The 27,964-nt window shown below is 34.2% G+C and overlaps 4 protein-coding genes across 8 annotated transcripts; 1 reads left to right on the top strand and 3 right to left on the bottom strand.

Moving 5' to 3' along the window:
* Window positions 1-18: 18 nt before the first annotated feature.
* LOC110631579 (protein DA1-like) lies at window positions 19-7,037 on the top strand. 5 transcript variants are annotated; one of them, XM_021779448.2, is made up of 13 exons: window positions 20-555; window positions 1,166-1,297; window positions 1,412-1,489; window positions 1,588-1,675; window positions 2,887-3,049; window positions 3,738-3,858; window positions 3,999-4,082; window positions 4,396-4,515; window positions 4,626-4,838; window positions 5,523-5,585; window positions 5,698-5,816; window positions 6,245-6,303; window positions 6,503-7,037. In XM_021779448.2, exons 2-13 carry the CDS (start codon window positions 1,184-1,186, stop codon window positions 6,808-6,810), a joined length of 1,530 nt encoding a protein of 509 aa, XP_021635140.2. In that variant the 5' UTR covers window positions 20-555; window positions 1,166-1,183; the 3' UTR covers window positions 6,811-7,037. The 5 variants fall into 5 exon arrangements, with proteins under 5 accessions (XP_021635142.2, XP_057986824.1, XP_021635140.2 ...); XM_021779450.2 differs by lacking the exon at window positions 3,738-3,858 and having other exon boundaries at window positions 19-555; window positions 4,431-4,515; XM_021779449.2 differs by lacking the exon at window positions 1,412-1,489 and having other exon boundaries at window positions 21-555.
* Window positions 7,038-7,484: 447 nt separating this feature from the next.
* On the bottom strand, window positions 7,485-9,567 carry LOC110631603 (lysM domain receptor-like kinase 4). The gene has a single exon (XM_021779486.2). It carries the CDS (start codon window positions 9,504-9,506, stop codon window positions 7,563-7,565), a length of 1,944 nt encoding a protein of 647 aa, XP_021635178.2. The 5' UTR covers window positions 9,507-9,567; the 3' UTR covers window positions 7,485-7,562.
* Window positions 9,568-11,324: 1,757 nt separating this feature from the next.
* Window positions 11,325-12,118, bottom strand: LOC110631600 (probable calcium-binding protein CML41). Its single transcript, XM_021779482.2, has one exon. It carries the CDS (start codon window positions 11,913-11,915, stop codon window positions 11,373-11,375), a length of 543 nt encoding a protein of 180 aa, XP_021635174.2. The 5' UTR covers window positions 11,916-12,118; the 3' UTR covers window positions 11,325-11,372.
* A 6,489-nt stretch (window positions 12,119-18,607) lies between these two features.
* On the bottom strand, window positions 18,608-20,358 carry LOC110631591 (probable galacturonosyltransferase-like 1). The gene has a single exon (XM_021779464.2). It carries the CDS (start codon window positions 20,117-20,119, stop codon window positions 19,040-19,042), a length of 1,080 nt encoding a protein of 359 aa, XP_021635156.2. The 5' UTR covers window positions 20,120-20,358; the 3' UTR covers window positions 18,608-19,039.
* Between the last annotated feature and the right edge of the window lie 7,606 nt (window positions 20,359-27,964).

The following is a 27,964-nucleotide window of genomic DNA, read 5'->3' as shown; positions in this document are numbered from 1 at the left end:
ATTATTATATAAAAAAAAATGGCAGCAGCGTGAAAATTCACAATCGTTGCTGTAAGCTTCTGCTAATGAAGAGAGAACCTTCTTTGTGGCCTTCTCGTAGAAGAATTGCAGGGGGACCCCAGATGCATTCCAACCAAATTGGGTTTTGATGATCCTTCGTTAAACCCTTTTTGGTTTATGACAAAAATCTGTTAATCTTAAACATTTATACGTTCATTTGTCCTTAATTGACTTTGAAATTGCGTACAATTCAAGCACTCCTTCGCTACCTACACTCTTTTCGTATTTTAACTTCTGTTTCTTGTTACTTCTCTCTTATTTTGCGTCTAGTCTCTAATCTCCATTATTTTTTGGACATAACCATTTTCTGATTCCGTGTTCCTGCATTAGATTCTTCTTTTATACAGAAAAAGATAAATGCCTGTTACCAAAAGTTCTCTTCTTTTCTTTTTCTGACTCTAAATTTTGTGGCTTTTCGTGTTGATTGGATCCAATCTGATCTGGGTTTCTTTTGCTTCTGCCGTTTTCTTGCAGGTTATTCTTAATTTCTTATAGGTCAGTCACTCCTGCATTACTTGGTTCTTTACCTTTTCTTTTTCTCTCTCCAGAATCCGAAATCTAAATGTTATGCGTGGTGAATTTGGTAGGCATGTTGAGCTGGAACAAATTCTCTTTCTTTTTCTGTTAGATTGACTTGAGCTGATGGCAAGTTCTGATAGCTTAACAACTCCTGGTTGAGGATTTTGCTTGCTATGGTGTATCTCTGGTTTCCAATGACTGCTATAGAGAAATGCAATAGAGTTATAGAGTTAGCTAACCTAGAACTGGAATTAATACTTGCACCCACATATGAAACGCCCAATCATTGGATTGCAGGGGCACTTGGATGCTTAGGCCCTTGCGTTGCTATTGTTTATTTGTGGGTTTTTTTTTTTTTTCAACTGCATTCAGTTTTTCTTTTTTGGTTTGACTTGACTTTTTTTTTTCCCTTTTTTGGTAAATGAATTTGTCCTCAATACTATCATCCATCTTGTAAATTGAGTTTCACACTTTCATTTTGAGTATGGAACTGCTTGGTGCTTGCAAATAACATAGTAAAAGGAAATATTAAGCAGCCTCTTTGTCACTTTCGCTAGCATCATTGTATGAATGGTTTATCTTTCAGGCAAGAACTTCATCGACCATGAACAGATGGCTTAGCAAAATTTTTAAAGGCTCCAACCATAATATTTCAGATGACCATTATCAAGGAAATTATGGAGAGGATCCTAATTATTACACTCCGTCCACTTCTGGGGTACTGACCAAGGCCATTTCTTAGCAATGAAATCTTTTATGTTTTCATTTTTGTGAAGTTGGATTAGATTGTATGATTGGAACATGCATTGCATCCTGTCTCTTATGTTTTCAGTTAAATCAAGCACATTTTAGAAGACAGCTGACAAAGCTTAGGGGATGCATCAAACAACATGTCCCTCATATGGATATTGTAACTTTGACTTTTTTTACTACCAAGAGTCTCTGAATAACCTTGGTTGAAAATTTTCTAAGTTAAACCTGATTCCTAATTTACTCTTCTTACTGTAGGTTGTGTGGTCGGAGCAGGAGAATGAAGACATCGATCGTGCTATTGCACTCTCCCTTTTAGAGGAAAATTTTGGAACAAATGTCATTAGTAAGTAACATGGATGTTATATGATACTCTCATGAGCACTTTAGGTATATACATTACTGCTTTGCATTGTGATCGAATCATTGCATGCACACCTGTGTTTCCAAAACTTTTGACTTGGAATTGTAGATTTGTTACTATCAGAAAAATAGAATGTGATTACTGGTGGAAAAAATGTGATTGTTGGCTAATATGTCTGTGGGATGCTGTCATGGATCTTCTAAGTATTGTGTATTGCTGCTTGGCATTTTGCTTAATCCATTGCATTTCTTGTTTGCAATTGTGTTCTTGTCACAAAATCTTTACATGACATTTTGAGATTTTTTGTCAGTCTCAAAGAAATAGTATGTGATGTACTGATGCCAAGTGCTGACACTAATGCTTTGATTTTATTGGTAGTATGTTGACTTATTATGGTACTTTTTCTAGATTGAGAATGCTATACTTGGAGAAAGTTCTTCATGGAAAGGTGCATAATGTAATACGGATCTGGCTTTTTTAAACAATAGCTTACATAATGGATTTAAAGCTCCACTTTAGGGCACTTGCTTCAGTGATTAGCTCTGTTTCCAGTCTAAGACCTATTGCATGTCCTTGAGATACATGATAAGCAGTGGAATTTCACTTCAAAATGCTACTCGTATGGGTTGTCTCAAGAGGTCTTATTGTTCTTGTTTAGTGTCTAATTCATGTTGCATCTCTAGTGTTATGGGTTTTTCCATGAAATACAGGAGCTTCAATTCAATTATCGATGTCAATCTATGTTGCTTTAAAGCAAGCTAAATGATTATACTTTACTAATTGGTTTTCTTTAACAAGATAGGTGAATTATTGTATGCTTAATTTTGCCACTTGTGCGCAGAAATTGAACATAATGTGAAAGCAAATTTTCCAACAGTCAGACATTAGAAAGAGGCATGCTAAAGATTTGTGCACAAAAGAAAAAAAAATCAGTGATACTTATTTTATCATGTATGCGTTTTGTTTGGTATTCATCTCATATCTTCTTTTTCTGCAATAAGTTATACTGGTTATTTGATATGTCAAACAATTGATTTATTACTTTCTACATGTTTCTACATGATTGTGAACCAATAGTTTGCTAGTAAAATGATTGAGCGTTTTCAGCTTCTTTTCTATGAAATTGTTTTATATTTATCTCGTGATCTAATATTCTATGATTTAAACTATTATGTTTTTCAATTACTGGATAGATAATGAGACTCAGCTGGAAGAAGATGAGCAACTTGCTAGAGCTCTACAAGAGAGCTTGAATGTTGAATCTCCTCCTTGGTACGGATATGGAATTGGAAATGGCAATGCATACCAAGGAAATGTATATCAACCCATCCCAGTTCAGTTTCCAATGGGGTATAGGTATGTCAGCTGTTTTGCACATTAAATTTTACTTTAGTTTATTGTCAATTCATTAACCATAGTGGTTTTAATTTCTTGTTAATTATTTGTTGATGCATACATGTAAATCGCTCTTTTGAAACTGTCAAATGTGTATATGATGTTCACCATTCTTTTCCCCACCTCTTTGCCTTTGGAAAGTGAAACAAAAATTATCTACACCTATGTTTTTATCTTTTATTACTTATTCCAAATTATCTGCTTTGCTCTATTTTGAGGCCCTTAGTTTTTACATTAGATCTTGATATTGTTTGAATAAAAATGTTGTTTCTAAATGACCATATTTTGATATCTTAATTCTCAAGGGCTTTTTTGATTGGATAATCTTCTTATGATGCATCAATTACATTGGCTTCGTGGAGCCTATAGCTAAAAAGGAGCTTTTTTTTTTTTCCCTTTTAAAGCTCTACTTATTTACTGATGCTGTGTAAAAGGGAGCTTCAGTAGCTAAGGCTTTCCACACTGTGGACTTATTTATTAAAAAAATTAAAATAAATAATATTTGAATGTGTTTATTTGCATTGATAATTGAACACCATCCTGCTCTGGTTTTGATGCTATCACTCTCTTTTCTAGTAACACAATATCCTCAGTTACTGTGTTAGTATCTTCAAGAAAGATGACCCAAGAATGCCTTCATTGTGGCTAGGATTTGTGCTGGTTGTAGTATGGAGATTGGTCAGGGAAGATTTCTAAATTGCCTCAATGCATTTTGGCATCCGGAATGTTTCCGGTGCCATGCCTGCAACCAACCAATTTCTGATTATGAGGTGCAAACCATACTCCTGATTAGCTGCCAATGTAACTTAGATTATGGCTGTTTACAGTAAACCCATTATTGGTTGTTTTACTAGAATTTTGTTTCAGTGGAGTGCAGTGGTTAACTTTACATATACTCTTTCTCCCACAGTTCTCCATGTATGGGAATTACCGTTATCATAAATCTTGCTACAAGGAGCGGTACCTTCCAAAATGTGACGTGTGCAAGTGCTTCGTAAGCATCTCTTCTGTAACCAGAAAATCCTTTATTGATTCTGACGTTGTACCAGCTGTTTGTGTCTGATCAAGGATCAAAAAGAAAAGGTTTCTATAACCATATGCCATAATTTATAGAATTTACACTTCAATTCAACACAAATACTAAAATTTCAGTAAAATTGGGGTCCAAAAGATTTGTTAATACTTTAGCTTGTAAATGTCAACTGCCTTGCTGTTTAACAGGTCTGAAGTATGTGTTGTTTTTCTTAAGTATTTTACTCATTTTCAGTCATTGTTGGCTTTTCTTTTGATTTTATATCTTTTGACAGATTCCAACAAACCCTGCTGGTCTTATTGAATATAGGGCACATCCTTTTTGGATCCAGAAATACTGCCCGTCTCATGAACATGATGGTACTCTTCGGTGCTGCAGCTGTGAGCGAATGGAGGTTAGTTGAATGAATTAAGGCATAAGCAGTGCCTTGAAGCTTTCCGGTGAAATTCTTGGTGATCTGGTTTTCTTACAAAATTTTGTGATACGTCTTCCCAATTCATACAGCCACAACACACAGGATATGTTGCACTTAATGATGGTCGGAAGCTCTGCCTAGAGTGCCTGGACTCTGCAGTCATGGACACGAATCAATGCCAGCCCCTTTACCTTGATATACAAGAATTTTATGAAAGTTTGAATATGAGAGTGGAGCAGAAAGTCCCACTACTCTTGGTTGAGAGGCAAGCTCTGAATGAAGCCCGGGAGGGGGAAAAGAATGTAAGTGTAAATGTGGCAAAGAAAAACTTATATTGCCTACTGTAAAACAATTTTCCTTTTTTAAGATAGGCTTAATTGATATTGACCTAAAACCTGTGGTTATTTTCATCAAATACAGTTAAAATGTACCCCACCTTTACTTTTCTTAGAGAAATTGAAAAATATAAATGAATTATGATTTTTTTTAAAAAAAATAAAAACTAAATTGAAGATTTTCAAGTTATGGCTATTCTTTGGTCATCAATCTTCTACATATATTATACAAAGTCAAACAATATTTAGTTCTTCTACGTTCTACCTAAACTCATAAAAAGATTTGTTGTGCTATAAGTTTGTTAGATATCCATTGCACTGCAGCATCATCTACAGCTTGACTCCTTGAAAACAAAAATTAATTTTTCATTTTAACAAAATGCTATAAGGTTGTTAGATACCCGCTGGACTACAGGGTTGTCTGTGGCAGGAAGCCTTGAAAAAAAAATCAATTTTTTTTTTCGAAAAAAGGGTGAAAACACAAATTTGCCTCATGCATAGACTAAGAAAGTTATCACGTCCAACATTATTGAACACATGGAAAAGATGGTATATGTCTTTGTTCATATGTTCAAATAAAATCTATCAATGGCTCTTATTTTCCTCTGCGAACTTTTTATGATTAGGTATTGAAACTTCTTTCTTGCACAGGACCATTATCATATGCCAGAAACCAGAGGACTTTGCCTTTCTGAGGAACAAACAGTCAGCAGGGTAAGAGATTTTTTAAATCTTCCTTTTGCATTTTGTGGTGGATTGGTTGAATCTTGTTCTAATATTTGTGTGTTGGCTGGAAATTTGTGTTACAATGACCTTTAATGACCAGGTATTAAGGCGGCCAAAGTTTGGGGTAGAAAACCAAGCCATGGGAATGGTAACAGAGCCTTACAAATTGACACGTCGTTGTGAGGTGACAGCAATTCTTATACTGTTTGGCCTCCCAAGGTATACCTTTAGGTCTCTTTGCTGTTATACTTTTACCAGAGGGTGTAATCAAGAACAAATAGATAATTGAAATAAAAACAGACGTTAATTGTTTTTTTAACTTTTTCTCGTGTACAAATTAGACACTAAAGGCCGATTAATGTTAAATACTTCTTATTTTTGGAATTAAACTGTGTGAAAGTTCAGATTTCTCTTTTAGATAGGCCCTTAGAGAAATTGCATTCTTTCACTTAGCCGTTCTTAAAATTTCTTTGCACTGGTGTGGTGGGAAGTTTTGGGACAGCTTCTTATGTCTTTCATAAACTCTATATATCAAGCACTTCTTTAATATGTTGCATATTTGGTGGCAGTTATGAATGTTTATAATATTGGATATGCAATTACTGGCTAGATTTTTTATATGTGGCGGGAAATCTCATTTCATGCAGGTTGCTTACTGGGTCAATCCTGGCTCATGAGATGATGCACGCATGGATGCGACTTAAAGGTGCAAATTTTTTTTTGGGATTTAGGAAATCAGTTTATTTTTCTTTCTTAAATTCACATAAAAAAAAAATTCAAGTAGATTTGTAGCAATTTGTACAAATGTTAATCAACAGAAAACCCAATAATTTCATTTTTTGCAATGGAGTTCATTTTGGGGTCTGTTTCTCTGGAGATGCTGAGATATTTTTAATTTCTGCAAGGTTTCCAACATCTCAGTCAATATGTTGAAGAGGGCATTTGTCAGGTGCTTGCACACATGTGGTTAGAGTCACAGCTTCAATCTGGCTCAGGCAGCAATGTTGCTTCATCCTCTGCTTCTTGTGCTTCAAAATGGGGTACAATATCTACATTTGAGAGGAAGCTTGGGGAATTTTTTAAGCATCAAATTGAATCAGACACTTCTGCAGTTTATGGAGATGGATTCAGAATAGGCCACCAAGCAGTGCAAAAATATGGCCTTCAACGGACACTTGACCATATTCGAATGACAGGAACATTTCCATATTGAAGTCCTGAATCTTGATTTCTTACCAAGCTTTTCTTTAACACAGTTAAAAGCTTTGGTCTTTTTCCATGTGACCCCAAGGCCAAAGCACACTGCACATAGGAATTGTTTTCTAGAGAGTAGATTTCAGGAGTTCTGATTTGTTTTTGGTCTCATTGCTATTACGCCATTGGATATCTGCTTTAGGTAAATTTATTATTTAATGAGAAAATTTTCATTCTTTGATTTCAGTCTTGATTGTATCTATATTCTGATACAAGAAGCTCACTTCATTAACATTGAGTCTAGGTGCTCAGTGCCATGGGATCATTAATTAGCAAATGGGGTCAACGTCTCTTATTTCTGAGCAATCCTTACTTGCCAATGCAATTCTAGATTGTTCATTGCAATTATTCATTAACTTGCTGAATTGAGTAACTGGGTCAGTGGTTGTCCTTGCCCCTTCAATGTTACTCGGCGCATCATGAATGGAGTGAAGTTGATGAGTTTGAGTTCCTGTAGAAAGAGACGATTTTTTTTTTTTTTTTTTAGGTGTGGATTAAAGGGAAAAGAGGACAAGATCGATGGACTTGAATTTGAAGTGGTCCTTTGATATTTGTTTAAGGGCGACAGACTGATTTACAGAACAGAGCAATTTGTGTAATGTAGATTAATATCTTGCTTAGTTTCGTAGGTCATATGAATAATTGGGGGATATACATTGATACAAGTAATGAATATTAGAATTTTGGTCCTAATATATACAAAGAAAACAATTATTTCGAAATAGCTTCAGCTCTCCAATCAGTTGAACCTATTGATGAACGCCATTGTGGAGTTTCTACATCAACAGAGTCAACTTCCAGTGATTTTGTATTCTCCAAACCTGCCTGAATCTTTAACAGCGTTGACACCACTTCCCCCATGCCCGGTCTCCTTTCTGGTTCGTGCGTCAAGCAGGCTAAGCTTACTCTAGCCAGGCGTAGAGCCAATTTAATCTCATGACTCCCAAGGAAACTAGGATTAATGAACAAAGCTAGTTCAGCTTCTGCATTTTCCTTCTTCAGAATAGAAACTGTTGCTGTTGAAAGTGGTGTTTCCCTTCCATCCTGTACAAAAACAGCATCTTTTCCTGTGATCAGTTCCAGGAGCACGACTCCGAAAGCATATACATCAATCTTGGGAGTTACTTGACCTGCCTGTACATACTCAGGAGCCATGTAACCTCTAGTCCCTTCAACGCGTTTCGTCAGGGCAGCATTTGTTGTTGTTCCCCTTGTTGCTGCTCTTGCATGACCGAAATTTGCAATCTTGGCCCTTAAGTTGCTGTCTAAAAGAATGTTGCTGCTCTTAATGTTGTTGTGCACGCAGGCAGGTTCAGTAAAGCTGTGAAGATAGTAGAGTCCATTAGCAACATCCAGAGCAATCTGAATCCTCTTACTCCAACTTCCATTATTTTCAGACCTTTCATCCGACAACCATTCTCGTAGAGAACCATTTTTCATATATTCAAAAACAAGATAGAAACAACCCAGATTCTCGCAAAAGCCATGAAGCTTAATCAAATTGAAATGGTTGATCCTCTGCAAAATGCTCACTTCCTTTGATACATCTCTTTTCATCTTCTTGACAGCTAAAATCTCTCCACCAAATTCTCCCCAGTAGACAGAACCATTTATTCTATGCTTGGAACTGAAATTCTCAGTGGCTTTCTTCACCTCGTCAAGTCCAAAAACTTTCAAAACTTGCTCAACGCTTGCAATCTCAATACGAAGATCTTTCGGCAATGCATGTTCTGTTTCATGACTGGTCTCAAGAACCTCGTTTTTTCTCCTTTTGCAAAGCAGAAGGAGAATGGCTAGAATGATACTGAGGAATAGCAACGAACAAGCTGCTGCAATCCCAATCCATTCATATAGTTCCCTCTTGGATGTTCTGTCTCCAGGACTAGAAGCCGAAGGACGTGAAACATTTGGTGGGTCTTCGTGAATTATGGTGTTTGAACTTGTAGGTTTAGTTTGCAAAGGTACTAGAATCGTTGTGTCTGGATAAATAATTGAATTCTCTTCCAACTCATTTGCATAAATTATACTTTTTGCACTTGTATTGAATCTTTCAGCTATATTATCAACAGTATCGCCAATGGTAAGAGGATAAGTAAGTAGATAATTCATACCACTCCTAATTTGGGTTGAGGTAGGACAGGCACATCTTAGTGGTACTTGCAGTTCCACACCAAACCCCAAATCAAACTCACCATATTCATTAGCTCTCTTAAGAGCAGCACAAGTAGAAAGACCCTCATAAGTTTGACTTGCTACAACGTAATACGTAGTATTGTCACTCGTGGCTTGAAATGTAGTGTTGGCTTGGTAGTATTGGGCTAAACAAGAGCAATGCACAGGAACTATTACCTCTTTGTTGGAAGGGAACTTTGAAAACTTCGTAACATTGTTGATTCTTCCAAGCTCGTCTTTGTTCGCAGATGTGAGGTTTGAGATAGTAGGCACCGCGTCATAAGAAGGTTGAGATTTGAAGATGAGAAAGGCATCACAAGATTTGTTTTGGCCATTGCAAGTGTAGAGAAATGCAGGAGATGGTCCAGTCTCATCACTGCTGTCGCAGTCCAGTGCAGAATTAGCTGAGTAGTTCTGTTGAGCAAAAGTAGTAGAAGAAATGAGGAAGCTGAGAATGAGTAAGCCAAGAAAGAACTGATCCATGGTGGATAGATGTTTCCAGGGAGGAAAACGAGTAATGGGTAGCAAAAAATTTAGGATTCAAGAATGATAATGAAGATTGTTTAGCAAAATTAACGCGTTTTTTAGGATTAAAAAAAAACAGTTTCATTGACTTGTCCGCCCAAAAAATCAGGTAATCTATGTCAAATAGCTGCATTACTTTAATAATTAATATGGCGATTGCAAAAACACACCGGTCAGTAATCTTGACTTGACCTAGTTTTCGTGTTAATATTGCTGTTATGGTGGCGAGTGGCGACAAGAGAAGATAAATGAGTATTGATTCCCCAGCTGACAGATTATGAGTAATTTAATCCATACTTCTGCTGGCCCGTGATAACAGCCACATTATAAAAAGGCAGAAAATTATTCTCAGAGAAGATCCCTCCACACTGGGTAGGCAATAGACAGGGGTTGGAATTTTGCAAATTTTGCGTTACCAAAGGATTAAGAAGACAACAACAAGGCATTAATTTGTCTTAACCCATTTCGATTTTCGAAGGCGGGTCCATAGTTCTCTGTCTGGTTGGGGGAACCGTAGAACTGGTCATATTGTAGCTGGCTAGTGAGACTGAGACTTTGTCAAATGTTCTAGTGCATGATCAATCTGTTAAAACCCTGCAATTGCAGACCAAGCAAAAATGCAGGTCAACTGTAACCCAAGTCCAGAACAAAACAATCTCAGTATCTATATTTTTTTCATGTTCAGTTGTTCACAAATAATAAGAGTAGCACAGAAGTAAGGAATTTAAGATAGAGCTGACACACAGCCCCTTTGTATGGGCGATTGTTGGAGATATTAGAGGGAAGGTGGATTAATGAAGGAATATTGGGATAGATTAATAGAGGTTGTTATCATGTAGTTGCAGGAGGGAGCAAACAATCACTGATTTTGGTTGAGATCATTTGCTCAAGGCTTTCGTGTTGTTTTTGGAAGCTTGATTTTTTAGGGTGTGAGCCCTGCGGGTTCTTTTTCGAGAGCCCCAGAGGCCAGGCCTAGCAGCGCGCTGTTTGCCTGTCTTCTTTCAGCTTCGCTTTTAGCTTTAGGATTTTGGTTTGTTGGACTTTGGGTGCATGTTTGTTTTGGGCTAGCTTTTTCTGTATTATGATAACTCTGTGTCTCTGTCATCCTTTGGACTTGTATATTAGGTTAGCTGTTAAGACTTAGGCTTTGTATCTGTCTCTTCTATTAATGCATTTTTATCTTTGACTAAAAAAGAAAAATTAGTGTCCAACGAGGAAAAATCGTCACTTCTAAACCTGTGATCTTTTTGGGTTTGCTTCCTTTTTCTCTTACCCTTAGTTTTGAGGAAAAACCTATCTCAAAAACGATATGTCGTTTATGGTGAGCTTTTTTTTTTCCAAAATTAAAAATTAATATTCAAAAATTGAATTGAAATTTAGTCCATAAATTTAAAAATGAATTCAAATGATTCCATTTTTTATATTTTGAATTTTTCAATGAGTTGACAACAAATATTTTTCATTAAATTATTATCTTTAATTAAGTTATTATTTAGTTCTTAATTTTTTTGCTAAATTAAATTTTGTTAAAATTAAAAAATAAGCACTTTTTAAAAAAATTCATTTACAGAAAATATTTTTAGAAAAATTAATTTCCAACCAAAATATAATTCAAAAAATTATTTTTGTGGAATAAAGGAAAAAACTTCAAAATTTTAAAATTTGACATTGACCCACAATCACTTTTATCCTTTTTGATAATTTCTGCAAATTAAAGCTGGCAAAGATTAAAGATGCAATAGGAGAGTAATTAACAAAAATCTACCAGGCAGAAAATGGTCTAAAAATCTTGATATTTCTAGCACAAACTACAGCAGAACTAAATCAAGTCATCATTTTGTGGAATTCATGAAAATCAAGTACGCCATTGCCATCGAGATCAAATACTCTAATCATAGCTACACATTCTTCAAGAGACTTTGCTTCTCCTAAACGATTAAATGCCCCTTGTAACCCTCTTGCTGTAATGCACCCACCACCCTTATCGTCTCCTTCAAACACCTCGAAAGCCCTTCTAAGATCATCATCAATGCTGTTGTCTCCTTCAACCAATCGAGCGAAGTCATTAAATTCCAGCAAGTTGTCGCCATCAGTGTCGAAATCTTTGATGACTCTTTGAACGTTTTCAGGTGACATGGACACTCCTACGGATGTGAAATAAGCACCAAGTTCCTCGCTTGAAATCTTGCCATCTCCATCGCTATCGAAGTGACGAAAAACTATCTGAAGCTCTTCTTCTTTTGGGGGCCTGGATTGTTTTGAGTGAGAAGATCTGGGTTTTGAGCCAATGCAATGGAGACTTATTAGCTTGAAACCTCGGCTGCTGGGGAGCCATTTAGAAGGCTTGGATACGCTAGTATTTGCCATGAAGTTTAGAGTTGTTTGCGAGCAAGAAAGAAAAGGCTAGCTATATACTGCTGGGTAGAGGAAAAGCCGATAGGATTTAATTAATCTTGGGGATAAGCAACCAAGTTGAGAATAAAAGCAAATAGGAGTTCTTGCAGAGAAATTGCCGAGTGGGAGCGGGATACCAGAGACTGGGCTTCCTGGAAGCTAAGGACACTGGCATTGGGTTGCCCCGAAAACCACTCTTCGTTGTTTTGCAGTGATGCGGATGCTGTGATGCATATTCCATAGCACCCACCACACGACGATCCAAAGAATGGGTCCACAGTCCACTTGTACAAAACTAAAATTATTCACTAGAAAAAGTGGGCTTCATTGGGCTTTTTTAACCCAATTGCTATATGTTAATTGTATTCGATTAATATTTTTTTTTATCGATTTAATGGTTAATCCTTATATTTATTAAATATATATATATATTAAGTATTTTATTATATATTTAAAAAATAATATTTATAAATATTTTCACACATTTTAATTATTTTTTAATCATTAATTTTATAAATAAAAATAATATGTAAAATCATTTGAAATTGATTGACTTAATTAATTTATTTCATAAATTTTGATTAAAATTTCAATTTTTTATTTATCTTATTCACTTTTACTTTTATTAGTAAATTTTAAATTATTAATATTAAAATAATTTTAAAATCAGTGGGGGTTTCGCTTTTAAACACAATCCTAAATGTGGGCTTTAAAGCCTTGGAAGCATATCAGCCAGCCCATGACGTCTGCAATGGTTCCAAGGGCTTTAAAGCCCACATTTTTGTCTATTTTGAAAAATATGTATAATTCTCTTATTTGTGTACTTTTTAGGTCAATGGAAACAAGTAAATAGATGACTTTTTTTTTTTCTCTAATTTATAGATCGTTTTGTAATTTAACTTATATCTTCCCCTTGATGTGAATTTTGAATTTTACTGTAGGTGCTTGTTAGTTGTTTGGCTCAACAAGAAATCCACCTGAAGCAATCAACAGAATGCAGGTATTCAAGACTGGGACCACTTTTTAAGGCCCATGCCTGGAGATAGAAAATATTGCACCACTGTCATCTGCATCATGACCTGGATGGCCAGCCCATTCCTAGGATGGACATTGACATACTTTACTCTTGGTGATAAGATGATTTGTCTCAGCGTGCATACTAGCCAGGTAACTCTTCCAAGGAGTCTTAATACTCAGAATGGGTTTTCTTTTATTTAATGAAAAATAGAGATAAACTATGGATCAAGGCAGGACATGTTGATACGAATGTGTTGTTAAGTGCCACTTTCAACGAATTTTGGCACTTCAAGCTGTTCCTACTTCACATGTTGAATAAAAACTTGTTGAATGAAGACATGCCACTTGTGAAATGTAATGCATTTACCAATGGATTATGAGGAGTTCAGCGCCTGAAGGTCCTACTAAATGATAAATTTGATGGACAGAAGCTAGAAAGGCTGATGCACAATGGCCCTCTTGAGGTATTGTAATTTGTTTTTCATTGAAAGGAAACTATAACTTGCAGTTAATGGTTAGATTCGTTCGCTGAATAGAGTATAAGATAATTGAAGATTAACGCAGCACAATGACCCAATAATAAAGTGGAAAAGATAAAGACACAGGAAAGAAGCTAGATGGTTGCAGTTATCTGTTCCTTTGTTTGTGAAGGTACAGCGGAAGCTATTTTTCTGTAATTTATTGTTTGGAATTTTTAAAGATTCCATTGTGGTCATCATTATCATCAAGACTCTGTCATGATAATCGTTTTCAGTATATTGTAAATATATATAGTTTATTTGTTATATTGTGGCCATGGATGATGTATCTAATGGATTACTTTCTAATAGATAGAAGCAGGCTGTTATTTAATGCGTAAATTATAATTGAAAAAATTATTATCGGCTGACTTTTCATAAAATGAGCACTTAGATTATATGTTGTCAGTTTCAGGCCGTTAGTCATTGACCCCACAAAAGAGAGAGATACAATTGACTGTATAAACACTGCTAAACCTTTTAGTATCATAGAGGAATACCCTCTTACAAATAACAGAACATTTTTCCCGAAATTTTTATTAGTGCATGCTGCATATGAACAATATTTTCATATCCCATTCCCACACTAATATTTGGATGGTGCAAGCGTATATAGGTTGATGGAGTTGCTATCTAGAACGTAGCACCTTAAATATGTTAATTTTAAATTTTAAAGTTAAATATAATATATTTTAGTAATAAAAACTTTAAAATAACTAAATATTACTTTAAATAAGCATCTTTCAGTAATATCTGAAGGGTATTTTTTTCAAAATGTAATGATAAATTGACCCCAAGAAGGTGTTTGGTCCCACGATTGTGCTTACACAGAAACAGAAAGATAACTACGAACGGAACAGGTTAAATAATCAATATTGTGATTCCAACTTTACAAGGGAAAATGGTAGGTTGAGAAAATCTGTAAGACTTGTACAAGTTGATTAAACGAGGACCGCTTTGTATATATATTTTGTAAGGTACATTTTGCTTAGGGAAAGGAGGCTTCTAATGTAAAAGCATGCTGATGTTGAAGTTTCATCCTCTATTTTGCATACAATAGGATAATATATGTGATTAATAGGAAAGTTGTAGTCTTATGGGACGTACATTTATGGGACATGAAATCCAGCCTATGACAAACTAGAGTTTAACATCTACGAAATTAACTTTTCTTTCAGGCATCGTCTGCATAGTTGCTCAATCACTGTCAATTGAGATGTAATTCATAGTGACTTCCAGGAAGATGTATCATCTGATAATGGCATACACAGTAGATTCTTAATGAAAGTGGAAAAATTAATGGCCGTCACTGTCATTCTTCTTCCTCTTCACTATAGAAAGAAGAAGATTGAAATTAAAAGGTAAAAAAAAAAAAAAAAAAAAAAATTGTTTAATGCATTTGGATAGTCCTTGGCAGGTTAATATCATCAGCAGTGTTATGCTAAGAAGGTTGCAAATTCCTTACCAAGGGGACTGCAGATCACGAAGTAGTCACTTCGGCTGCTGAGAATGAGAAAAGTGGATAGTAATTGCAGCTGGTTCTGTTTCTAATTATTATTTTTAAGCTTAGGCATATTCATGTGTGTTTACATTTGAAGCAAATATGAAATTATACTGCCCGCATTTTGAAGCAAGATTTTCCCTTAAAATGGACATAAACTGAAAACAACTTCATAAATTATGTATAAAGATGTCATCAAGTGGACTTCAAAGCCAGATTGCATAATGAAGTAATTGATTAAGCATCTATATATTTTTTAACTAAATTGATTAAGCTTAGATAGTCGTTAATGTAGATGTGATTCACATGTAATGTAATTTGATATGGGGGAAGACTGGTCTTATTTTCTTCGCCCCTACCAAAATGTATTAAACAAAAATAACCAGAAAGGCGTGTCTCATCTTACTGGCGTGCAAAATAGAGCAACCTTTTTTTAACTGAAGAACTTACCCCATCCATATATGTATATATATTAAAATTTCAAGCACATCAAAAGTTGGTATAGAAAGGTATGTCACAGCTAATTGCAGGGTTTTCTTAGGATTTTAGGTAATTGCATATGAAATAAGACAGTAAGCTGTGCCTTTTGCCTGGGTAGGAAACATGAAGCATGTCAGGCTACCTCTGATTTGCCACTTCTGAAAGATAGTGAAATTCTGCAGCAATTGATTATGAAAATTTGAGACGTGAGTTGATCAGTTTCCTTTCCTCTCTCTCTCTCTCATTAGTTAAACTGAAGTTGCTCAAATTGCAAGACAAGGGAGGAGGCAAATTTGAGGCAAAGTTAAAAGATACCGTAGGTTTAGAATGAATCATATTCGTACCAATTGAAATTACATAAATAGAAGAGGGGGCCCTGATGTCGTACCTTGAAATCGAAGTGTTTTAACTTTATTATACATTGTGAAAATGAAATTTCCTAAGGATTATGTAACAGATAAATGAGGTAGCACCACATGTCATTGCTCAATTGAGAATCACTAAACATAATTGAAGGGAAAGAAATCACCGTCCTTACATACATTACATGTGACGCCGAATGATGATCTATAACATCATTTCAAGAACTCTTTAAGTGTAATGGGTCCTCTAATTAAGACTTACGTAATGCCCCTAGAATGATTATTCTAAACTCATTAAAAAAACCCAAGTCTACTTGTTTAGAACCAAAAGAGAAAGTTGATTAGGGAAGAAGAAGACAGAAAAGAAGCATGGAATTGGAGGGAAGATCCAACTCTTCTTGTTTGGAACCTAACTCTATTTGTTTAGGGTCCAAGAAAAGTGGCCAACTCCTTTGTAAACCTAACCTAACCTAACCCTTTGTAGTAGAAAAGTCTACTAGGAAAAAGTCTATGAGTTCAAGGTAACACTAATAATGGAATTTGTAAATAACCATCTTTTTCTTCAATTAAATAATACAATAAAATAAATTTCTCTTCTTGTCTTCTTTCCTTCTTTCATTTGTTTTAACTTTGTCAGAATCTACTTTCATTTGAAAAAATTTTTATTTAAATTTGATATATCATAAATTTAAAATATAAATATATAATATATATAAAATAATATATTTAATAAATATATTTAATTATATATCTTATATTTTAAATTTATAATAAATCAAATTTAAATAAAAAATTTTTGAGATAAGATATTAATATCCACTTAAATAATTAAAAAAAAAGAAATTTAAAATGTAATCTCATCAAAGATAATGTGAGTTCTTTTTTATCAATTGAAAATTAATTTTATTGGGCATGTAAAAAAAAAGATTGATTTTATTGAGAGTATTTTGAGATTATTTATTTTAAATATATTAAGATGAGGTAAAAGAGTGCATCTTATGATATTTTTTTTTATCAATATCTTATGATGAATATTAAAGAATGTACAAAAATTAATTGAAGAATATTTTTAATTATAAATATAAAAAAACAAAAGATGGCATCCGCGTTGGCCCTGCTGGCAGCCATCACAGTATTCTTTAGAAAACGCGTTCGTCATGATTTTATTTTCCGACAACTCATTATCTGGAAGTCAATAAAATATATTCTTTTTTTTCCTGTATTAAAAATGTAAAAAAAGGAATTTCTTTCACCAACTTGTGCACCAGTTCAAATAATCCTAATTTAATTACGCTGTCGTATTAAATTTCGTAGACTTTCTGCTATAAAAATTCGAGTAAAAATACCTGCCAAATTCATCTTACAAGAGCTTAGCCTGACTCAAATCTTATTGAAATAAAGATGATGTAATATACGCAAAAAATTCAATATTAAAATCATCTGAAATCAAAAAGGCATTAATAAAATCAAGATTATTATGAAAAGTTGAGGGACAATATAGAAATGAAAAGATAAATTAAGGGATGTGAGTGAAATTAAAAGGACAGAGATAAGTTGATGGGCATATCACAGAGCTTGAAAACCCAAAAACAGAAGCTAAGGGTCCACATGCAAAGACTTTTATGCGTAGCTAATTCCAATTCTGTACTGTACGAAAGTGTTTTTTCCCCTCCAATGCATGCCACGCGTCACTCACACATATACCAACCCTACCTCCTTCCCTGTACATTGCTTTGCTCTACCGACACTTTTTTTTTATTATTCTATTTTTTTTTTATTCTTACAAGGGTGGCATGGTAATGGCATCTTCAAAGTTCTTGCTAGTTGACACATGTACTTCAATGATTTACTAATTAATATTACATGTTGGATTAAATTATTAAAAAAAGTGAATAAAAATTTGGTATTGGGTATTTAATTTTGGTTCTTTGTTATGCGGTAATTAATTTCATGTTTGGTAAGATCATGGAAAGACAATAATTCGATCTTATTAGATTGGGAAAATTCTTTATCAATTGAAAAAGTCAAATAAATAGTCTTTTCCATGGAGGTAATTATCAGAAAGAGCTGGCATGGATCATTTTATAATATGGGAATGATTGATGAGGAAGGCATTGTCTAGTTGGCAACTTTTCATATACAGTCCATTTGAATTCTAGCATCTTGCAGAAGATTTTACTATAATTTTTTTTTTTAATTTCTAAACTAGTGAATGTAGAAATTAGAAAATGATAGTGTAGTTTAACAAGTTCAAGCGAAATATATACAGTGAAAATATATTTTAGAAGTTTTTTCTTTTTTTTAATGTAAAAGAAGTACACAAACATGTACGAAATGCAGTGTAGGACATAGAAAATTATGAAGGGTCTTTGTCTCTAATAGTTAATTCTTAATTTTTTTTTTTTTGAGAATATAATTCTTGATTTATTATTGATGGAAAACCCTATAGCCATAGAGGTACACAAGGACAAAAAGAAGGGCTGCCCCTAGAATTTATTTGCTCTACTTATCAGTTGGCAATATCTCTTTCCAGCCTTTTAATTTCACTAAAAAAAAAAAATTAGATTAATTGAAAGAGAGAAAATTCTTGGTTCCTTGAGTTTTCATTTATATCCGAAATAGAAAGAACATTAATTTTATTTAATTATACACAATCAATACTTTGAATTAATTATTGATGATTCCAGCACAAAAAAAAAATCTATATATTAACACTAAATTTGTAATTATATTAAAGGCTAAATACTAGAAGAAAAAACATAATTGATAAAAGCAAAGGGGAAAATATTCAGAGAATATTTAGATGCTTATTATTATTATTAAACAAAATAATGATTCATGAGACCACCTAAAACAGTTCTTTTTGATACAATTAATTAACCAAATATGGCGGAAGTTCATGAATCCCCTTCCCGTTTCTGGCTTCTTCCTTATTTGATAAGTAGTAAACTTCTTTCTTCTGATCTCTACCATACCAGTGATGATGATTTTAACAGAAAAATGAATTCTTGATAGATGTATATGAACACCTGTATAATCATCTACACTACCAACATACCTAATTAAACTTCGAAACTGTAACATATCTGTATATGATCTTGATCTCTTTCAGATCCCTGCCTCTCTCTGTGTTATTCCTATCAGCAGGTTCCAGCAAGAGCACATATATATATATATGCTTTTTTATATTTATGTACTCGAGCGAAGGTTCCTTCGTCTTCAAGAATCCAACGCAAATGGAGTCTGCAAGAGATCGTATGGAGCCCACAGAGCATCCAAAGGACATGGTCGATTAGCGTCGAGTCTAGCCCATGGCTTCCCTTTACCGCTCCAGTGCAAGAGACTAACCGGACCCGGATGTAAATCCCTGCAGAGACCTCTAAAATTATCACCACCGAGCCCGTGCTGGTTCCAACGGTGATCAACAGGCACAATATTCCCTGCAAAAACCAACAAGAATGGCGGCAACGAACCCAGTTCGTATATTCTCATTCTCTTCTGCAGTTCCATCCACTCCTCAATCTTGGTAGTGTAGTCCCCTGCCCTCCATCGATTGAGATCGATGACCATAACTCCAGTATTAAAGTAACAAGCTTTTCTATCCGCAAATGTGAGCGATAGAGAAGGGTTAGACCAGAAAGTTGGTGTGAAATAAGAAGTGAAATTCGCATTGCAATACTCAGGAGCTGCAAGAATAGACTTTTCACCCAGTGGAGTAGCGGCGAGCTTGGCAATGTCATCGACGAGGACGAGGTCTGAGTCAAGGTAGACGACTCGGCGAACGCATATAGGGAGGATATTGGCCAAGTAGCTTCGAGCATAATTTAGCGGGCAATCTAGAGCAGAACGGATAGACGTGGAGATGAGTCTTGACACGGACGCGTCATCGAATGTGTAAACTCGGAATTTGAGATAAGGGAAGGAGGAGGAGATGGTGTTGCGTAGGAGAGAGGAGTTGGCAGAGGCGGAAGCTACGAAATGGAAAGCAATATTTTGGGGACAAGAAGAGTGTTGAAGAACAGAGAGAACTGCTGCCATGGAGCCTCGTATATATGCTGCATCAAGAGTCATTGCAACGTGGACTGCTTTATCGGAGCAAAAGATGGTGCTATCACCGTCTGATTCTGAATCAATCTCATCTTGATCAAATGAAGGACAATCTGGGGAGTTATAGAACTGTGGAGCTTCTTTGAATTGTTGAGTAATGGCGGTGGCTGTGGCAGCATTATTAGTTAAAGGGTGAGAGAAAATTAGGACGAGAAAGGCAAGGAGTAGTTCAAGTGTGAGGAGTCTAAGCATTGGAGAGATTTGGTTTCCAGCAGCCAAGGGGAAGAGAAAATTAAGGATGGTTTTGAGTTACATGTGGGTATGTAGCTTTGGGTTAAGGGTTTAATTAGTGGCTTTTGAGAGGGTAAACATACAGTTTTGATTTAGTTTATTAGATTTGTTATATAAAGAGAAGGCATAGATGGATGGGTGGCTGGGCTGCAGGGAGCTTGGTCAACAATTCTTCAAAGCCAGAGTTTGTTGAATGAATTTACATTTGCTTGCAATTATATACAGGGGACCTTTCTGGATAATGGGCCCCCCACCTCTCTCTCTCTATATATATATATATTATCTGTCATTTTGAAAAGTGAAATCCCACATTTTCTCTTCAAACCTAAAATGAGAGGTGACTTTTTGGTTTGGTTAAATTTTATGACCATTATTTACAACCTAACAAAAAATAAATTGAGATTTTTTAATTCACAAAATTAACGATTTTTTCAGGTAATTTTTATATATTAAAATTATTTTTTTTAAATAATATTAAAGGCATACCCTTCTTCTACATTAACTTAATACATTCAAAATAAATAATTATAAATTATTGATAAAAAAAATGAACACTCAAGATAAAGGTGCTCGAGAGAAGTTTAAACAAAGTCCTTCAGTATTGATAATCAATTAAATTTGGGATTATTAGTTATATTCTTTTTCACCTACTTAAGATTCTCATCAACTGTTGTCTTTAAGGGCGCGTTTGGAATGAGGAATGCGTGCATACTTCTTTATTCCAATTGCAAGTTGCAAACACAGGATTGCATGGTCCTGTTATCATATTTCGATTTTCATAATCTTTTCTTTTTTAGTAAGAATTCCCATTGATAAAAGGAAAAAAAAAAAAAACAATTCTTTATATATATATATATATATATATATATATATATATATATATATATTTCAATTCAATTAAAATCAATAATTCAAAATCTCTATTAAAAAGAAACTTTGTTGCACGTATATTATTTTTTTTTTTCATTTAAATGAAACGAAATTAGGAAACTAGCTAATCGTCCCACAATATATATTAAAAAAATGAAGAAAGTTAAAAATATTAAGAGTGGCAGTTGATGCTTCATGGTCAAAAGTATATCTCACCTTCATCTTCAGATGAGTTGAACTATCGCCCTCGGGGAAAACCATATTTGAGCCACCAAATAAATAATCACGCTTTAAAACTAAGTCTTCCATTAATGGCAAATGCTTCTATTTGTATTATTCATGATTATATATATTAATTAATAATAGATAATGTCAAATTTGTTGTTGGACCTTTCACTCCCTGCCAAACTGCTTTTGTGTAACACACAAATTACAGATATATTTGAATTATAATAACTCTTAACATTTATTTAAATTATTTTTTAATATTACGTAAAATTATATATTTAAAAAATAAATAAATAAATTTTGTCAAACATGCTCTTGATTGGTTTGGATCTATAACTCAAAGCTGAAAATGTAGAATTAGCCAAAAATCCAAGACTAAGACATTCACCTACATTTTATGAGTCAAAATCCATAAAGAAAAGGGCGTGCATGGGAAATTCTATTTGCTAATGATTATTAATTACATTAATTGTTAATTAGGAACATCTGCAATATTATTAGACTACGATGGCAAACCCCCAACCTAGCTTCAAATTTATGCAAAACGTTGCTTCCCTTTTCCTTTAAGGTAGGTTTGCGAGTTGTCGTACAAATAATTAGCTCAACTTTTAATTTATTATTTATTAATTACTCTTGAAAAATTACTTGCACGCGCCGAATTTAATCTTACATTATTTGTTTCTGACTTATGAAACACTCTCACTTGAATTAGCTCCAATGCGTACCATGAAAACAGCTCGAAAATTGCCTCCCAAAGTAGATGACCAGACAGTCCCACTCCAATCTTATACGCAGAAAACTGAAATCCCTCACAGATATAGCGCCTGCGAGGATCGGAAAAACGTCCAGTTTAGGAGTAGAAAGTAATGAATTCGAATCCAATTTTAAGCGTAACCTTTTTCATTGCAGACCATATCCTTATCCAACAGCTGCCGTCGACGAAAGTACCATAGTTCCACTACCTGTTCGTCACAATCACCTTGCCAAGTTGTTCTCTCTTAATAAGACTCTCCTGCTCTTGCATGCCATGCCCATGACTTTGCAAGGAACTCCCATCAACATTAATTTCACTCGCGCCCAATCAACAACATTAGTGTGAGAATTTGTTTGGATTTGGTTTATTTTGATTTGTTGGTCATTCCACATGTCATCTTTCTAATAAATTTAAGTTAAATGATTCCGATTTTAATTCAAATTACTTATTGAAATTACTATTGAATCATTTCCAAGGAACAATATTGGTTATAGATATACTGTTCAAGATCATGTAATCCATCCATCTGCGTAGCCCTATATATTCCCATAAACAAAAAAATGCTCAAGATTTACTTTGTGAAGTTTTTGTGTTTCAATGCAATAATCATTTATAGGTAATGTCTATGAGATGATGACATCTCACCTTGTTCAAGAATTAATACTCAATCCCTCAAGAAAACACAGCTACATGGTCTATTAGGTCCACCCTCTATCCTTCACTATTGCGAAAAGTAGTGTTGTGAGCAGTATCTTATCATGACAACATGTGATGTAGGTACATATATATAATATTAACATTTTCGAATCTAAAAATTAAATTTATTCTTGAACCAGCTGCAACTACAAACTATTAAAGAAGCTTCAAATGAGATAAAATTAAGCCAGGTTCATTGCTCATTCCATTATTAAATTATGACTTTGCAGGTTTCAGGCCATAGATGGCAAGTCTCACTCAATTGCCCATGCCTGAGCGACCAAGCACCATGGCAGGCAGCCGCTATAGCAGCCAAAAACTCTTTAACTCAAGAGAGCTAACACCCGCATTCAATTAATCCTAGGTGCCCTTCATGGCATTATGCACGGGATTTTAAACTTACCGACATGTGACCCACGACCATATATACGTGTGTGTCGTTAGGTAATAAAAGTCTGCTCAAATGAGCAGCCAGCACATGCTTTATGACTTGCTCTATATGCCAAATTTATTGTATTTCAATTACATTCACGTCGGTGGTCAGTAAAATTTTACAGCTCGTACTGCGTTTGGGTCAAACGTTTCATTTCAACCACTTACCCGTGCGTGCTTTTGTTTGAAGAATGGTGTTCAGTGTGTTTTTGCACTTGCTCGGAAGCTTCTGATTTTATTTGATTTTGAACCTATTTTTTTCCCATGTGGCTCGTCTCATTCTAAACCTTTCATACACTAAAGACTCTAGAATAATATCTTCTTCAATAATAATAATATAATTTCCACTGTTTCTTGGACTGATCATGTCATTTTCATATTCAACGCTTCAAGCAGTATGCAAAAGAACAAACATCTAAGCTACTTCCCTGAAAGTTTAATCAAATAGTAAAAAAAAAAATCTAAGCCACATTAATTTGCCATAGAAAAAATCTTTGATTTGATTTTAAGATCACAAACATAGAAAATAATTATTTTTCTCAAAAAAAAAAAAACTATAGCCGACTTTTTTTTTTTTTTGGTAAATTTAAATCATTCAGTTAGTTCCAAACCCTATAATAATTTTATTCAAACCGTTAATTATAATAAAAAATACATTTATCATATACAATCATATATAATATATTCTGTTTCTTTCTTAAGATTTGGCTTATTTTTTTCAAGTTATTTCTATCTTGTTTTCTATGAATGATCTCTTTTCACAATGATATGGTTTTTACCACTTGGGTTTATACTTCGAGTTTCATCAAAAGACACAAACGATCCTTGATTAAGAGGCATTTGTTTTGGTTGTTAATAGGGTTAATGTTTGTCTCTTCTTGTATGGAGTGTTTGTTTTTTGTTTTTATTTTTGTGCTTTGAATAGGAATGTGGAGCAAATATTTTGTAGACTTCTTTTATTGGAGCTTAGTAGTACGAATTAGTGATTCACTTCTTTTGCATTCGTCATAGACAATAAGATCTTCAATAATATGGATGAATATGAAGATTTAAAAAATTATTTAGCAACTTTAAAGTATGTCTTGTCATGCATGCTTTCTAATCTATTTTCATAAGATTTCATTTAAGATCAATGAACTCTATTGTATTTTATTAATTAGATCAGTTTGATTCATATCTGATTTTTAAGAGAAGAATTTTATCCTCTCTGTATTATTTATATTGATTTAACGTTAATTAATGAAATTCTATTTATTTATTTTCAAATAAAAAAAATATTACTTGATATAATGGGCCAATAACGAAACTTTGATATACAGGTTCCATTTGAAATTGATATATATATATATATATATATATATATATATATATATAATTTTAAAAATTGGAAAAATAATTTTTTAAAAAAATATCATTTTAAAGTTGATAAAGTAAATTGAAAAAAAAAATTATATAATCATTTTAGAGTTTATTAAAAAAATATAAATTTAATTTTAAATTAATTTTAATGTTTTTTAATTAAAATATTTAATGATATATTTTTTAATAGTAATCTTAATAATTATACCAAACACGTCCTTGTGTATTGTGGTTTAACAATGGCCTCCAAGGCCTCATCCTGGACCCGTTAATAAATTATACCATGGAGGGCCAACCATGTGCTGCACATCCTCAGCAAACCGGCAAATATTGCCACTCGAAACTCAAGAACATGTTAGCTCCCACATAATTATATGTATAATGAAATTTGAGAGCCTCAAAATATCCATATTGAATTCAGAAAGCAACTTGTTTTTGTATTGTTTCACATTGGCAGTTTGGTACAGTTACTAGTACTAAATGAAGTTATTACACACAATGACATACACAATCACTTCCACTATTACCTCTGAAATCTAATGTTTGCCGTTTGCTTCCTTATAGACAAAACAAAGTCAAACACTTGGCTTAGCTTTGATTTGTTTGACCTGTTAAAGATATATTATTTATTTGATAAATTTAAGTTCGAGTCTCCACTCTCTCCATGCTCCTTCTAAAAGAAAGTCATCACTTGAAATTTGAAAACTGCTACTGCGAGCAAGTTCTCCTCCATTATAGTTATATGTCTTCTTCAATTGCAGACAATAGCAAAATGAAAAGCAGACCACAAAAGCTTCAAGTACAAGTCTGCATGTTATCTAATGCCTCAATCAAGCAACCCATGTGCCAGAAAAGAGTGTTTCTTTTTTTATTTTAAGTGTCAAGGGGCCACAATGAGCAAGCATCTTTAAATTGATAGTGGATCAGGCCATGGAAAAACACCCATTGATTGATTATTCATCTGAAAAATCAATTTAGGACCACATCTCTTGTGGATTAAAGAGGCACATCAACAGTTCATGCTCAAATATCTTCAGTGACCAGTATTAGTTTTCTCTAGGGACCTACAACCTTCACTTATTGGCATTTATTTGTCTGGAATATAAAAAAAAAAAAAAAAAAAAAAAAATTATGTGAACACAAAATTTTTAATAAGTTGAGAGGAAAATTTTACCGTACAGTCATACAACCGACCATGTTATGGTAGTGAGTGTTGGACACTGAAAGAGTCATATGTGTCTAAGATAAGAGTTGCGGATATGAGAATGTTAAAGTGGATGAGCGGCTATACTAAACTTGATAAAGCCCGTAATGAGAGTATTAGAGAAAAGATAGAAGTGATACCAATTGAGGATAAATTGAGAGAAGAAATATTGAGATAGTTTGATAGAGCACGTTAGGTTAGAGGATAGAAAGAAAAGAAGAGACAGACCTAAATTGACTCGGAGGAGAGTAATACAACATGACCTAAAAGCATTACGTATTTTTTAGAATTAAACCCAAAATCGTCTAGAGTGAAAAAAGAGAATTCATATAGCCGACCTCAAATTTTTATAATAAAGGCTTAATTGAGTTTAGTTAAGTATAAAAAAAAAAATAAAAAACCGCAGATGTCGTTCCCAATCCCACAAGTCCAGCTTCCAATTTGAAACGTGATAATGTAAAGCAGCTAAAGCATATATCCATATAGCAATTTTTTTTGAGGCTGAAGCCTTTTTCACATATTCGGATGTACTGTGGCAAAACCTAACCAAGCCAAAAGTAGTCACCTCTGATGGTGATATTACACAGCTTAGAGCCACCATGCTTTACTTCCTCTTTCATTTGCCTTTTGTTAGGAGAAAGTGATGGATAACCAAGAGAAATCACCAAAAACAAGTACCATGCATCTAAAACCTTCAAGGAGTTGTCCATTCCACAAATAACAGAAACTTCCTTTTGCATAATCTACTATATCAATGCATCTCAAGTATATCACCTATCGACACATCTCCTTTTTCAGAATATTACCATATGAAACTTCCCCCAAAGAAACTGGTAGTTGCAAAAAACTGGTCTGCCCATTGCTGAATCCATGTGTTAATTCATTGTACATGGATATCCAAGATGGGTCTCAAGCAACTACTTAAACATCAAAGAGACATTGCCAGGATCAACCTGCAAATGAGCCAAATATTTCCAGATACACCCAGTCCACTCAGCATGTATATTATGTATTGCAATGATATGTCAGACCCTACAAAAACAAGTACCATGCATCTAAAACCTTCAAGCAGTTGTCCATTCCACAAATAACAGAAACTTCCTTTTGCATAATCTACTATATCAATGCATCTCAAGTATATCACCTGTCGACACATCTCCTTTTCAGAATATTACCATATGAAATTTCCCCCAAAGAAACTGGTAGTTGCAAAAAACTCGTCTGTCCATTGCTGAATCCATATGTGAATTCATTGTACATGGATATCCAAGATGGGTCTCAAGCAACCACTTAAACATCAAAGAGACATTGCCAGGATCAACCTGCAAATGAGCCAAATATTTCCAAATACACCCAGTCCACTCAGCATGTACATTATGTATTGCAATGATATGTCAGACCCTACAAAAACAAGTACCATGTATCTAAAACCTTCAAGCAGTTGTCCATTCCACAAATAACAGAAACTTCCTTTTGCATAATCTACTATATCAATGCATCTCAAGTATATCACCTATCGACACATCTCCTTTTTCAGAATATTACCATGTGAAACTTCCCCCAAAGAACTGGTAGTTGCAAAAAACTCGTCTGCCCATTGCTGAATCCATATGTGAATTCATTGTACATGGATATCCAAGATGGGTCTCAAGCAACTACTTAAACATCAAAGAGACATTGCCAGGATCAACCAGCAAATGAGCCAAATATTTCCAGATACACCCAGTCCACTCAGCATGTCCATTATGCACTGCAATAATATGTCAGACCCAACAAATCTTTGACATCAATAGGCGCCTCAAAGACTACAGTACCAAAATGTTACCGTGGTTGAACCACCACCTTAGCTCACACTGTAAACAGAACTCAAAAATCCAACTAAATTTAATGACATAGAAGACAGACAACACATGTTAAATCTGCCCTAACCCGAGCACAAAGATCACCAAAAATACACTCTAACATCCTCTAAAGCAAGAAGTTTACCATCTAAGTTGAAACCAGTTTAACTGGTCTACAGCACGGTCCAATAACCCTCTTAACTTAGTTGATTCAACAAGGCTCAAAACCCTACAAAATCCATGACATTTCAGAAAATTAATAATAAAATAAAATGAATATTTCCCATGTTAGCATACTCGAATAGCACAAGTACACTAGTTCCTTTGAAGGCACTAAGGACACCAAAAAGTTTCATAGCATATGACAGCACGTCTAAGAAATCACAGTAACAAATTTCATAGACTGAATAGACCAAAGCTAC

Source organism: Hevea brasiliensis, chromosome 12 (genome assembly GCF_030052815.1).
Source record: "Hevea brasiliensis isolate MT/VB/25A 57/8 chromosome 12, ASM3005281v1, whole genome shotgun sequence".
Taxonomy (NCBI): Eukaryota; Viridiplantae; Streptophyta; class Magnoliopsida; order Malpighiales; family Euphorbiaceae; genus Hevea; species Hevea brasiliensis.
This window is presented reverse-complemented; position numbering and strand designations above follow the sequence as displayed.

What these genes read in the sequence shown, in the direction of transcription:
- LOC110631579 (XM_021779448.2), top strand. Translation starts at nt 1,184, where the DNA reads ATGAACAGATGGCTTAGCAAAATTTTTAAAGGCTCCAACCATAATATT. An exon ending in ATGTCCCTCATATGGATATT is followed by an intron (nt 1,490 to 1,587) that starts GTAACTTTGACT and finishes TTCTTACTGTAG; the next exon opens with GTTGTGTGGTCGGAGCAGGA. An exon ending in GTGACGTGTGCAAGTGCTTC is followed by an intron (nt 4,083 to 4,395) that starts GTAAGCATCTCT and finishes ATCTTTTGACAG; the next exon opens with ATTCCAACAAACCCTGCTGG.
- LOC110631603 (XM_021779486.2), bottom strand. Translation starts at nt 9,506, where the DNA reads ATGGATCAGTTCTTTCTTGGCTTACTCATTCTCAGCTTCCTCATTTCT.
- LOC110631600 (XM_021779482.2), bottom strand. Translation starts at nt 11,915, where the DNA reads ATGGCAAATACTAGCGTATCCAAGCCTTCTAAATGGCTCCCCAGCAGC.
- LOC110631591 (XM_021779464.2), bottom strand. Translation starts at nt 20,119, where the DNA reads ATGCTTAGACTCCTCACACTTGAACTACTCCTTGCCTTTCTCGTCCTA.